The 12,450-nt window shown below is 31.4% G+C and overlaps 8 protein-coding genes across 8 annotated transcripts, besides 1 other annotated feature; 5 read left to right on the top strand and 3 right to left on the bottom strand.

Annotated features, from left to right (window-relative positions):
* Positions 1-863: 863 nt before the first annotated feature.
* On the top strand, positions 864-1,685 carry TVAGG3_1009210 (uncharacterized protein; the record flags this gene model as incomplete). Its single annotated transcript, XM_001330680.1, has 1 exon — positions 1,172-1,537. One exon carries the CDS (start codon positions 1,172-1,174, stop codon positions 1,535-1,537), a length of 366 nt encoding a protein of 121 aa, XP_001330716.1.
* Positions 1,686-1,817: 132 nt separating this feature from the next.
* TVAGG3_1009200 (uncharacterized protein) lies at positions 1,818-2,696 on the bottom strand (the record flags this gene model as incomplete). The annotated part of the gene is made up of 1 exon (XM_001330679.1): positions 1,828-2,694. One exon carries the CDS (start codon positions 2,692-2,694, stop codon positions 1,828-1,830), a length of 867 nt encoding a protein of 288 aa, XP_001330715.1.
* Positions 2,697-2,947: 251 nt separating this feature from the next.
* On the bottom strand, positions 2,948-6,379 carry TVAGG3_1009190 (stress response protein NST1 family; the record flags this gene model as incomplete). The annotated part of the gene is made up of 1 exon (XM_001330678.1): positions 2,948-6,379. One exon carries the CDS (start codon positions 6,377-6,379, stop codon positions 2,948-2,950), a length of 3,432 nt encoding a protein of 1,143 aa, XP_001330714.1.
* A 38-nt stretch (positions 6,380-6,417) lies between these two features.
* TVAGG3_1009180 (uncharacterized protein) lies at positions 6,418-7,304 on the top strand (the record flags this gene model as incomplete). The annotated part of the gene is made up of 1 exon (XM_051254523.1): positions 6,418-7,056. One exon carries the CDS (start codon positions 6,418-6,420, stop codon positions 7,054-7,056), a length of 639 nt encoding a protein of 212 aa, XP_051080097.1.
* A 1,056-nt stretch (positions 7,305-8,360) lies between these two features.
* Positions 8,361-12,450: part of a mobile genetic element that runs on past the window's edge.
* TVAGG3_1009170 (phage tail repeat-like family) lies at positions 9,081-9,899 on the top strand (the record flags this gene model as incomplete). Its single annotated transcript, XM_051254522.1, has 1 exon — positions 9,081-9,899. The coding sequence occupies one exon, from the start codon at positions 9,081-9,083 to the stop codon at positions 9,897-9,899; it is 819 nt and encodes a 272-aa protein (XP_051080096.1).
* Positions 10,420-10,662, top strand: TVAGG3_1009160 (serine threonine-protein phosphatase family; the record flags this gene model as incomplete). The annotated part of the gene is made up of 1 exon (XM_051254521.1): positions 10,420-10,662. The coding sequence occupies one exon, from the start codon at positions 10,420-10,422 to the stop codon at positions 10,660-10,662; it is 243 nt and encodes an 80-aa protein (XP_051080095.1).
* TVAGG3_1009150 (uncharacterized protein) lies at positions 10,796-11,516 on the bottom strand (the record flags this gene model as incomplete). Its single annotated transcript, XM_051254520.1, has 1 exon — positions 10,796-11,516. A coding segment is annotated over one exon (721 nt), but the record flags the coding sequence as incomplete, so codon positions are not given.
* TVAGG3_1009140 (phage tail repeat-like family) lies at positions 11,535-11,995 on the top strand (the record flags this gene model as incomplete). Its single annotated transcript, XM_051254519.1, has 1 exon — positions 11,535-11,995. A coding segment is annotated over one exon (461 nt), but the record flags the coding sequence as incomplete, so codon positions are not given.

The raw sequence follows: 12,450 nt of genomic DNA, 5'->3' as shown, positions 1-12,450 counted from the left end.
GTCGCTTGGGGACATTTGGGGACTCGACCAAATAATTTTCGAACTCTGGGGGACATGTAAAGCGTCAAAAATGATTTGTAAAGTGTCAAAAATTATAAATGTATGAAGATAATTTATTATTGTGTCTGATAAATGGATAACTCTTTAATCATGACTTAGGCTGTTCATATTTTAATGAAAATGATATATCTAAGCCAATTTTGAAAAATGCAATTTATAATTTATGCATTAATTATGTATTGTTTTTATAAATCTTAATAATGTATACTGATATTTACTATTCGCTTTAGTTTTTCATCTGATTCAAAAATTAAATTATGTAAATATTTAGGCTGAAAGCACCAATAACAGTAAATTTGGTTTGAATTCTGGAATAGAAACAACAGAGCCCCTTCCTGGCCTTTCATCGACTCTTCATAGAGCATCACTTTTTGTCCCCCAATCCCCCAATCCCCCATGGGGGACTGGGGGACATTCAAAATTGAATGTATATTTGGCCGCGTCCCCATGGGGGATTGGGGGATTTGGGGAAATTTATTTTCCTGATTTTATTAATGATTAATATATTATCTTTAATAAAAATCAAAATCATGTCATTACAAAGCTCATAGAGCTAAAATTTAAGAAAAATTAAATATCAATTCTCTGAAAATGCAAGAAAATTCAACAAAAACTAGATAAATGTATTTTAAATATTAACAAGGTGCTGTATATATTATAATATTTGAACTTCAGTAATCAATAATTATTTTGACACTTTACAAATAGACTCTGACTTCATCAAACAAAGCTTCTCAATTTTTGTCCCCCAGCGTCCCCCACTTGGGGGACGCAATCAACCCCCGGGGGAACAAAACGACATCCTTAATCATAAAGAGGGTGAAATGTCTGATAATACAGAGAAAAAAAAAAAAAAAATCCATAAACTTCAAACCGAACTAAACAGCATTCAAAATTATAATCAAAAAAGGAATAAAGAAACTGAATCACTTCAATTAAATGAATGAAGAAAACAACAAACCCAAGAAAGATCTTCAAACAAGAAGAAAAAGAACGAAATGAATGTCAGTTGGTACTAAGGCATATAAATACTCTCCCAATACGGAAATTTCAAAATATGAAGAATTGTAAAATACGTTGCATGAACTGACATGTAATATGAAATTCATTAATGAATACAATAAACACACAAGCGGCCGAAAGACTTGAGAAAACTAGATTCCTTCGCAAGATCAAGGCTGAGATGAAGGCAAATGTCATTGAAACCCTTGTAAGCATGGAAGAAAACAACGAATTACCAAAAGATTTAAAAGTTAAGCGTTATACACCAAATGACGAAACAGCGGATGCATTATCTTACATTGGAGAGTTTTGTGCTTTTCACAATCTCACAAATACGCTCAAATGCCTCAGAGCAGAAACAAACGGAGATATTATGGTTCTCAGAACAGCTGGAAACGAAAAAAGCAAACTTGCACGCGCTATAGAAATCTATAATCAGAAGAAGGCTGCTGAAGCTCCTGCTCCTGAAAACTAATTTTTAATTCTATCATGTTAAATGGTTTATATTCTTATATACTCGTTTTTATATATTACATACACATTTGGGCATGTTATCCAAATAAATCATTTTGATTCTCGTTAAATATGTAAATATATTTTTTATTAAAACTTTTTTTCTCCTTAAAACATATCAAACTGAGAGAACGGCGTTCCGCAATCTATTACATTGATTAAGAAGTACTTTCAATTTAATAATTAAAATTTTTCTATGATGGATTCTTATTTTTGGTAAAAATATAGATCAATTACAACATAATTTAACATTTATTTCTTTTTAGCCTTTTTCTCTTTTGTTTCTTTCGCAAATTTACTTACATTAATAACAGAAGGAGCCAAATAACTCTCTAAGTTGCTCTTGAACTGGGAAGGTACTGGACATTTAAGACCTTTAAGAAGAGTGTGCTGTAGTTCGCTATTAAACATAGATGCAAACGGACACTCTCCTTTGGCCGGATTTGGTATTGGAGGGTTTGGAGGTATCTGTACTGTTGATTGGTTCTGTAATTTAACAATAACGTTCTTCTGAGGTCCGACAGTTGCATTTGCGGTAACTTCTTTGAAATCGTAGTTTTCTGGCTCAGCAGCATTCGGATTACCGCCTGCTGGTGGTTTAATATGTGATGTATTTCCGCCGCTTTTAGATGCACCGCTTCCTTTTGGAGTTTTCTTTTTAATTTTATCTTTGGAAGAAGTGTATGACTTTTTATCTGCAGGCTTTGATCTGATTTGAAGTGAACCTTTATAACTTTGATTATGATCAAATTTGCAAATTTTATTCGCTAATTCAACTAATGATGAATTAATTTTGATGAAATTATTAACACTACTTGGCTTAGGAGGTGGAGGAATTGTTATTGTTAATGGTATATTTCCGTATTCAGATTTTGAAATAGTTTGTGCAGCTTTTTGTAATTCTTCAATTGAATTTAATATTGTTTTCATCTTTTCAGCATCATATGGAGGTTTATTTTGAATATATTTTTGTATTTCCGTAATATTTGAATTATTAAATTTGTATTTTTCAGGTTTTGCGTTTGTGCAATTCTGAATAAGTTCAGGGGGTATTTGGCGAAGTTTAATCGGAGGTTCCTGTTGTGGCGGAGCACTTTGGGCCTGCCTTTTCTGTTGCATACTGCGTTTAACGATAAAAAATAGAAAAATTACGTAATTTTGAATCAAATCTTTGAACTTGAGTAACAATAATCACAAAAATATATGCATTTACCTTTGATGGACTGGAAAATCCTAAATTTAGACTTTTAATATGGTATTATTCAGATGATTAAATCAGGAAAAGGATAGACTCGTATAACATTAAACGTTGTTAAGTATTTTAATACAATAAGTATTCATTACAAACAAACAAGACAAAATTTATATAATGCTAGCGATATACGGGGGTAGCAAGGCACTCATTAGAGATTGCCGCATAATAACATGTTTGATACCTAATAATTATATAATTCTCATAAATCTTTTTAACAGCTCCAACTTCTTGAGAGTAATTTGATCGAATTCTTGAATTTTCTCTAAGAATATTTCCATTTTTATCTTTGGTTTCTGGCGAATGATCCCTAATTATATAACTTGTTCCTATTCCAATTTTTATTTCTATGTTATCCATGCCTAAAAGATGAATCCATTCTTTATCAATTCCTCTAACAAAGTATAATTTGTGATTCTCCAGCAAAGTAATGAAATCATATTTCTGAGGAAGAAGTGGCTGCGAGAAATCAAATGATCTTTCAATTTGAAGTTTCCTTGTTCCATTATCCGAATTAGGAACTGAAATTGCCTTTACTGGTTTAGTTCTCATTTTTGTTAGCTCATTTGCAGGAATGTATAAATTCTGTTTAATTGAAACTAACTGTGCAATTCCATTATTATCTACACCAATAACTTGGAACATTAATTTCCTTTTCTCAACTGTTCCTTCAACATAATCTCCACGGCTGAAATCAATGGGATGATTTTGATTTGCTGTGACAGGAGGATGGTTTTGATCAACAGAAGGAACTGGAAGATGATTTTGATGAATAGGCACTGAAGGATGGCTTGGTTGAACATGAGGAATAGGATTTGGTGGAATAACTGCTGAAGTTGATTCAGCTCGTACGATATTAGAAGATGATTTTTCACTTGGATTATTGTGAAAGTTGTCAACGCATTTTTTGTCACGTTTTTTAGGTTTCAAGGGATTGTCATCGTTTTTGGGTTGATAAAATAAGTTTTGATTTAATTCTCTACAAAGTTTTCTTCTCTGTTGCTCTTCCATTTCTTTTTTCTTCTCTTCATCTTGCTTTATTTGTCTTTGCCAATCTTGGATTTCTTTGTCTTTCTTTTCTTTTTTTGATAATAGAAGACTTCTCAAATCATTTTCATCATTAAATGTCTTTGGTGAATTAAATTCTCTCTCATTTAGTTTCTTCTCTTTATTTTCAATTTGATTTTCTTTCTCTATTATTTTCTTTTCTCTTTCTTCTGTTATCTTTTGCATGTCGTTAACTTTCTTCTCTTTATCTGCAATGCTCTTTTCTCTTTCTTCCAGTTCTCTTTTTCTCTTTTCGAGATTCTCTTCAGCTTCTTTTGTTTTTCTTTTTAATTCAGCAATTGCTTCTTCCTTTTTATTTTCTATTTCTATCATGCAGCTATCATGGAGTTTCTTAAGATTATCTTCTGCTTGCTTTCTCTTCTTTTCTTTTTCTTCCAATTTCTTTCTTTCTTCATCTTCTTTTCTCTTTCTTTCTATTTCTTCTTTTCTCTTTCTTTCTTCGTCTTCTTTTCTTTTTCTCTCTAATTCTTCCCTTCTCTTTCTTTCCTCATCTTCTTTTATCTTTCTTTCCAATTCTTCCTTTCTCTTTCTCTCTAATTCTTCTTTCCTCTTTCTTTCTTCATCTTCTTTTCTCTTTCTTTCTATTTCTTCTTTTCTCTTTCTTTCTTCGTCTTCTTTTCTTTTTCTCTCTAATTCTTCCCTTCTCTTTCTTTCCTCATCTTCTTTTATCTTTCTTTCCAATTCTTCCTTTCTCTTTCTCTCTAATTCTTCTTTCCTCTTTCTTTCTTCATCTTCTTTTCTCTTTCTTTCTATTTCTTCTTTTCTCTTTCTTTCTTCGTCTTCTTTTCTTTTTCTCTCTAATTCTTCCCTTCTCTTTCTTTCCTCATCTTCTTTTATCTTTCTTTCCAATTCTTCCTTTCTCTTTCTCTCTAATTCTTCTTTCCTCTTCCTTTCTTCATCTTCTTTTCTCTTTCTTTCTAATTCTTCTTTTCTTTTTCTTTCTTCATCTTCTTTTCTCTTTCTTTCTATTTCTTCATTTCTCTTTCTTTCTTCTTCTGCCTTCCTTTTCCTTTCCTTTTCTTCCATAATCTTTCTCTCCTCTTCTTCTTGCTTCTTTCTTTTGTCTTCTTGATATCGAAGTATTTGTACTAACATATTTTTATTCTTTTCTTCTTGTTGTTTCTTTCTTTCTTCTTCCTCTCTTTTCTTTTCTTCTTCTTTCTTTCTCTTTCTTTCATCTTTTCTTTTTCTTTCTTCAGCTGCTTTTCTATTCTTTTCAATTTCTTCATCTTCTTCATCATTTGTTAAATCAATTACTATATCTTCATTTGGAATCATCTCGTTCAACTTCTTTAAGAAATTAACTTGTTTTTGATCTTTTTCATCCTTTTCACTCTTTGCACTAAATGTATCAGTAAAAGAATTCCTTGTATTGGATGAACTAGTAAAAGAATTCTTTGCACTAGATGTATCAGTAAAAGAATTCTTTGTATTGGATGAATTAGTAAAAGGATTTGTTGAATTTCCAGTAGAGCTATTTTTTGATTCGTTCATGAAATTTTTATTTTTTTCAAATAGCGCTACAAGAGAGTCAAGTTCATTGTTTTGGCTTGGACCATTCGAATTGCCATAGTTCTGATTAGTTCCGACAAAAATTGAGTTTGGTATTTTTGGAGATTCAACGATTTTAGGGGATTCATCCTTTGGAGGTTTATGTCCTAGGATACTTCCAATTTTTGATGTCTTTAACGAGGAGTTAAATGAGAATTCAGCGCGTTCTGGAAATCGATCAATTTCAGATTTCGATGGAATATAGAATACTTTAAGAAATTCTATTGGTAATTCTACTATTTGATATGGACCAATAAAATGGCAATTGTTCCACAAGTATGCAGTCTCTCTACTATATTGATCATGATAATTAACTTCAATAAACTCAGTTTTCAGGGAATAATGAAGTTCCTTTTCCAGTCTTTCTCTATCAAATGGCTCGGGATCTATACTTCTATTCATTCTAAATGGAGTTTTTGCGTTATTATAATCAATTTTTGGCCAAATTCTAAGGATTGCTTTCTTAAGTGTGGTACTTAGTGATATTACTTGACCTACATTTTTACATGTTGGATCTGTGATGTTAACAATTTGCGTTGGTAATAATCTTGAGTAAATATTAAAATCGCAGAAGACTGAGACAAATTCTATGTTACTAATACAAATAACTTCAGATTTGATTCTATATTTATCAAGTAATTTGTGAATGATGAAGTCATCTTTAGCTTCAATATATAAAGTATCGATTTCAGTAGGTAAACTGAATGCAGAGATTATGTTATCTGATTTAATTTGAAAAAGGACGTTAAATATATCTAAATGATCCAAAGTTGATATTGAAATTTTGTATATTTTAGGAAATACATTCTTATTTAATTTCTTATTTCGTTTTTTATCAATTGAAATAGATAAATCACTTGTTGTGATTCGTTCTGGTACTGGTTGAATAGCAAAAGGAAAAGCAGAGCCGTAATTATTGATAAAATTATCCATTTTGAAGTGGTAAACACGGCACTTTTTTATAATTTTCAATGAACGATAAAACAAAAGAGATCATTAACTCGAAAACTTCCGAAGAACTGAGAACATTACTCTACCAGACACAGATATGGATCAACCAGGAAGATAGAGAAGTTGTTGTCCAGTATCTGAAACAAAATCAGATGACAGCTTACGGTCTGATGCTTGCAGTTGACCGTTTCCAAGAACTTCAGCGTGCAGAAAGATACCACAGTCGTCATACAGTTGAAAATACAATGAGAGCTCCAGAATATCAAAGACATAATCAACGCCAACAGTATCAACAGTACCAGCAATACCAACAACCACAACAATATCAACAGCAGTACCAACAATACCAGTATCAGCAACAATATCAGCAGCAATATCAACAACAATACCAAAATCCTCAGCAACAGCAACAAGGACAAAACTACCAGCAGCAATACAACCAACAACATTATCAGCAACAGAACCAACAACATTACCAACATCATCCGCATTATCAGCAACAATACTCTCAAAATCCACAAGCTTATCAACAATATCAGCAATACCAACAATACCAGCAGTACCAACAGCAGTATGGCCCACAGTATGGCCAAGCTCCAATTCAAAATCAAGGTCAATCACCTCAATCTCCACAATCTCCAAAGACATCACAGCAGTAACATTAAAATTAGTAGGAGAATTCATTCTTAATTTGATTTATTTTTAATTTGTTATATTTTTATTTCATATATTATATTACAGGATTTTTGTTAATAAAAATGTTAATATTAATACTTTTTACATATTTTCCCCTCGTATTTTCAATAAACTAAATTAAATTTTTGAAAAATTTAAAGTAGTAGGATAGGAAGGGTTGTGTGACTTTTTTTGTTGCATCTATATATAGACGATGCATTAAAATATATTTATATACTAAACGCATTAAAAAATTAACATTAATTTTAAAATAATTTATTTTTTATCTTTTATAAAAGAAGTTATATATAGATGATGTCAGATATTCCGCGATTAATTAAACATTGTTTAAATCCTGAATGGGTTAAACTTCAATTTAAAAATGAAGATTGTGAATTATTAAATGAATATGAAAGCCAAAATAAGCTAATGAGGTATAAATATAATGATAAAGAATATTTAATTTCATGGAATCAATGGAGTCATAATCAAAGACCTCATAAACGAGAAGAAGAAATTGAAAATAATGAAATGGAAATCATTGATGACATTAAAGAGGATGGAATTCCTAAATTTTGTAGAAAAACCTTTAGAACTAAGTTAGGAGCATATAAACGTAGAGTATTAAATCCTGAATATCTTAAACATTTATTTAAAAAGGAAGATTGTGAATTATTAAACGTTAATGAATATGAAAATGCTAAATCAAAATTGAAATATAAATATATTGGAAGTGATGAAAGGTGTAAAGATAAAGATAAAATTTATTCAGTTTCATATAATAACTGGCACACGTTGGGGATAAGAAAACATTTAGGAGATTATGGTAAAAGTTCTGAATTCTTCAAATCTAGTATGTACGAGAGAGTAAAAGAAATTAGAAATAATTATTTTCATGAGTAAAAGATTCACTACCATAATGAAATAAAAAATAAAAAAATAAACTTTAAAAATTCATGTCTCAGAATCAACATTGAACTTTAAGAAACTAATGATTATTTGAATTTATGATATCAATTATTTGATTTATTCTTTCTTCAATCTCTTCTATTCTTTTTGTTAAATCATCAATTTTCATTAATGAGGTGATTCTTGATTGAGGAATAGATTTCAAACTAACCACTCCTTTTATTTTTGAAATTTTGAATCCATCAACTTTAAACATTTTATTCAATTTACACGTTGTCAATTCTTCAAATAATTTTTTATTATTAGCATAATAGTCATTAAATTCTTCAACAGATGAAAAAATTTTTATTTCAGTAATTGGTTTAACAACATTTATTTTAAAAAAAAAAAAAAAAAAAAAGGTAGTGGGGCTTCCAGGCACTTCGTGCCTTCTAGCCCTGATGATGTTTAATATTAATGAAGTTTTTTATTCGGAAAATTGTTAGTCTTCTGGGTCGAAAACATTATATATAATGTGTCGCTTTTCACAAATTATATATGTTTTCATGTTTTGTCAAGACTTCTTCGTAAATGTTTTGTCAAGACTTCTTCGTAAATGTTTTGTCAAGACTTCTTCGTAAATGTTTTGTCAAGACTTCTTCGTAAATGTTTTGTCAAGACTTCTTCGTACATGTTTTGTCAAGACTTCTTCGTAAATGTTTTGTCAAACATGAACGTAAATGTTTTGTCAAGACTTCATCGTAATGAGTGTAAATGACCAAAAATAATGTTTAGGGTAGAAGGTTAGATCTAACCTCTTTTCTAACCTCTTTTCTACCCTCTTGAATTTGTCAAGATTTCTTCGTAAATGTTTTGTCAAGACTTCTTCGTAAATGTTTTGTCAAGACTTCTTCGTAAAATCAGACAAAAATATATTTTAGGTGAAGAGGTGAGATCTCACCTGTTTTCTCACCTGTTTTCTCACCTCTTGAATTTTCATGATTTCATCGTAAATGTTTTGTCAAGACTTCTTCGTAAAATGTTTTGTCAAGACTTCTTCGTACATGTTTTGTCACTTTTCTGTCACTTTTCAGGTAAAAACATTTTTATATATATATAAATGAATTTTACAAAACCACCGTTACCGTTCTTTGGAAATAAGAGTAGATGTAAAGATATTATATTGAGAGAACTTAAGAAACTACCGAATGGTCTAACATTTGTAGATTTGTTCGGTGGAAGTTTCTATATATCCCATTTGTGCCATATAATATTCCCAGACTCAAAGATTATATGCAATGACTTCGACAACTATATGGACCGTCTCAAACATATACCAGACACAAACAAAATATTGAAAGAGTTAAAAGAAAAGATACCTATAGGTAAGATGGAACGTATACCATTAGATAAGAAAAATATTGTGAGAGAGGTTTTGAAAAAAGCAGAATATATAGACTGGGATAGTATATCTGCTAGACTATTATATAGTGGTTCTATAAGAGTTCATGACATTGAAACACTTATGTCAAAAGTTTTATATCTTAACTATACAAATGTTTTCAAAGAGGACATAGAAAAATATATTGAGGGTATAGAGTTTGTGAGATGTCATTGGACAGATTTGTATGAAAAATATAAAGACAAGGAAAATGTTTTCTTTATAGTGGACCCGCCGTTCTATAACACATGGGATTTTCAATACCAAGTAGACTGGACTTTGAGAGACTCTTTAGAAACTTTAGACGTTTTACATAACTGTCCATGCTTTTACTTTACATCCGATAAAAGTGGTTTGGAAACCGTTATGAGATGGTTAGAGGACATACATGACTATGAGTTTATATATGACAAGATAGAATATGAGAGAGGTCCTATAAACTGGAGAAAGTGTCACAATAAAGAAATTTTATTAGTAAGTAAATGTGGTTTGAAATAGGACTACTTGTTTTAGGTTTTTTCCATTGTGTCATTTATTTATTTGACGTGGCAGAAAAGTACAGAGAATATGAAGATGAACCAATGCCTGCAAATGTTCAGTATATGTACTCGTAAGAGATATTTTTATCTAATATTAAATGGACGCACAGAACTTAGCGAATGCACAGCAACCTGGACAACCAAACCCAGAGAATATTCCAAATGAAGTTAGAATACAAACTGCAATGGCAAACTATGGTCAAGTGCCAACAGATGTACAAATGCAAACTGCCATGTCAAATGACGCTGCGTTAGGTTTGCCACCATGGTATGCAAATATGAGATGGAAAGAGTTTTATACAAACCCTGAAGTCGGATATAAACAACTTTATGCAGATGACGCGAACACAGGAGTTGACCCAGAATATGTTTTCTACCAGAGGAGAAACAGAATGTATGAGCTCCAGTTAAAGAATGCTATGGAACTCAACAGGAAACGTAAGAGACTAGGCGGACATTAGATTTTTACATATAGTAAAATGGGTTTCTTCAGTAGTATTGGAAACTTCTTCAGAAGAGTTGGAAGAGGTATATGGAATGGAATAAAAACCGTAGGAAGAGGAATTTGGAACGGAGTCAAAAATATTGGTAAAAGGGTAGGTCAGTTTGTTGGTATTATACCTAAAGACCCTGAACCAGAAGAGCAAGCTCCTGTTATACAACAGCCTGAACCTGCACCACAGTCTAGTTGGCAACCAAATCCAACACCACAACCGTATTAAAAAATTATATTTTTTACCGTTCGATAGTAGTTGTATATGAAACTAAGTTCTAAGTAAAACGCATGGTATAATGGAATTATTCTTTTTCTTCCATCTGTAGTAAACCATACTTGAAAGTCTGAAATACTTCCACTTGGTGGTTCGTATAACTTTGTAGGTTTTTCGTAAAAGTCATTTGCCAAGCATAAGAAAGAGTTTTGGGCGCCAGAAAATGAAGCATGAACAATAATAGCATCTTGGTCGAAAACATTTTCATATGTTCCATTAGGGTTTTCGACTTCATAAAAGTCTGGGTGTACTGGATATGCTGCAGGCTGATTTAACATCCTCATAAATCTATACCATGCCAAGTTGTTATATTTTGTAGAAATATAAACGTTTTCTCCAAGGTCTTCTATTTTATTGATTTTAACAGTTGCATTTTTCCTGTCATAAATAATATCGAGATGGTACTCTCCCTCGTCAATGTTATACTGGTTTGCATATTCGATATAGATGTCGTTTATTTTTTCTTGAAAAGCTTGAAGAGTTGTTTCTAAGTTTACAAGCAAACTAACTTGTAAAAGTTTTCCCTGTTCAAATTTCTCATACATACGTTTTTCTTTGTTATAGTATCGAACTTCAAAACCGACCGTAAATGGGAAACCATGTATGGCTTCTGAAATGAACTTCATTCTACGAAAGCCAATAGCTTTTGTGACAGATGGGTCTCTTAGCCATCTTAATGGGTAGTCAAAACGATAGCCTTCATGCTTTACGGTCTCTGTCTCAAACTTTTGACCGACATTAGTAAAAAGTTCATCTAATGGTTTAGTTGTAGCAACTCTTGAATTTTCTTTTTCTATTGGAAGCATATTTTATCTAGAATAAAAATGTCAAATGAAACAGCGTCTATGAGAGAAATACAACACAACCGACAACTCATTATGCAAGCTCTAAATAAGAACACAACAAACTTTTCAAACTATTCTAAGATATCTGAGTCATTGAAAGAAGGAAACTTAAAACTGACAATAAACCCAATGACAGATGAGTTTCTGTTTCAAGACAATAAGAACCATACTGTCTGTATAAATCCAACAAAAGGAACTTTAAACGAGAAACCTATAAATGAACTTCTTTTGAAAGCAGATGTTGACAACAAAGCTGACAAAGAATATGTAGACGATGCAATAGCAAAAGAAGAAGAAAGAGCTAACAATGCTTATGCAACAAAAGAACATACTCATCCTGAACTAGCAGACAAAACATATGTTGACAATAAAATGTCAAGTGAAGTGACAAGAGCTGAAAACGAATATTCTAAAAAGACTCATATACATTCTATATCTGAAATAACAGACTTAAACGTTAGCCTTGAAAATAAGGTAGATAAGGGACTTATGGCTAGTGTGTTAGTGAAGAAGGCGGATAAGGAATATGTGGATGAAAAAGATAAAGAAATTATAGAAAGGGTTGACTGGTACCATGAACGGACATCGAAGATTTTAAAAACTAAAGCCGATACAGGATGGGTTTCAGGATGTTTAGACCTTAAAGCAGATAAAACTTATGTTAACGATGAGTTAGAGAAGAAAGCAGACAAGAACCATACACATACAAGTTTTACAACTGTTGCTATAGAAAGTATTGAAGGAACGGTTGAAGAAACTGGTGGGGATGCAATATATTGTAAACCTCCTAACTTTCCACAAGGTTTAACATCGGATGACGACATAACGACGATGAGAAACATTAGATGTAAAGATGTTTATGTCATGAAGGATGAACATAATATTAAATTCACTG

The sequence above is a fragment of the Trichomonas vaginalis genome, chromosome I, assembly GCF_026262505.1.
Source record: "Trichomonas vaginalis G3 chromosome I, whole genome shotgun sequence".
Lineage (NCBI taxonomy): Eukaryota > Parabasalia > Trichomonadida > Trichomonadidae > Trichomonas > Trichomonas vaginalis.
Note: the sequence above shows the minus strand (reverse complement) of the source record. Positions and strands in the feature narration are given on the sequence as shown.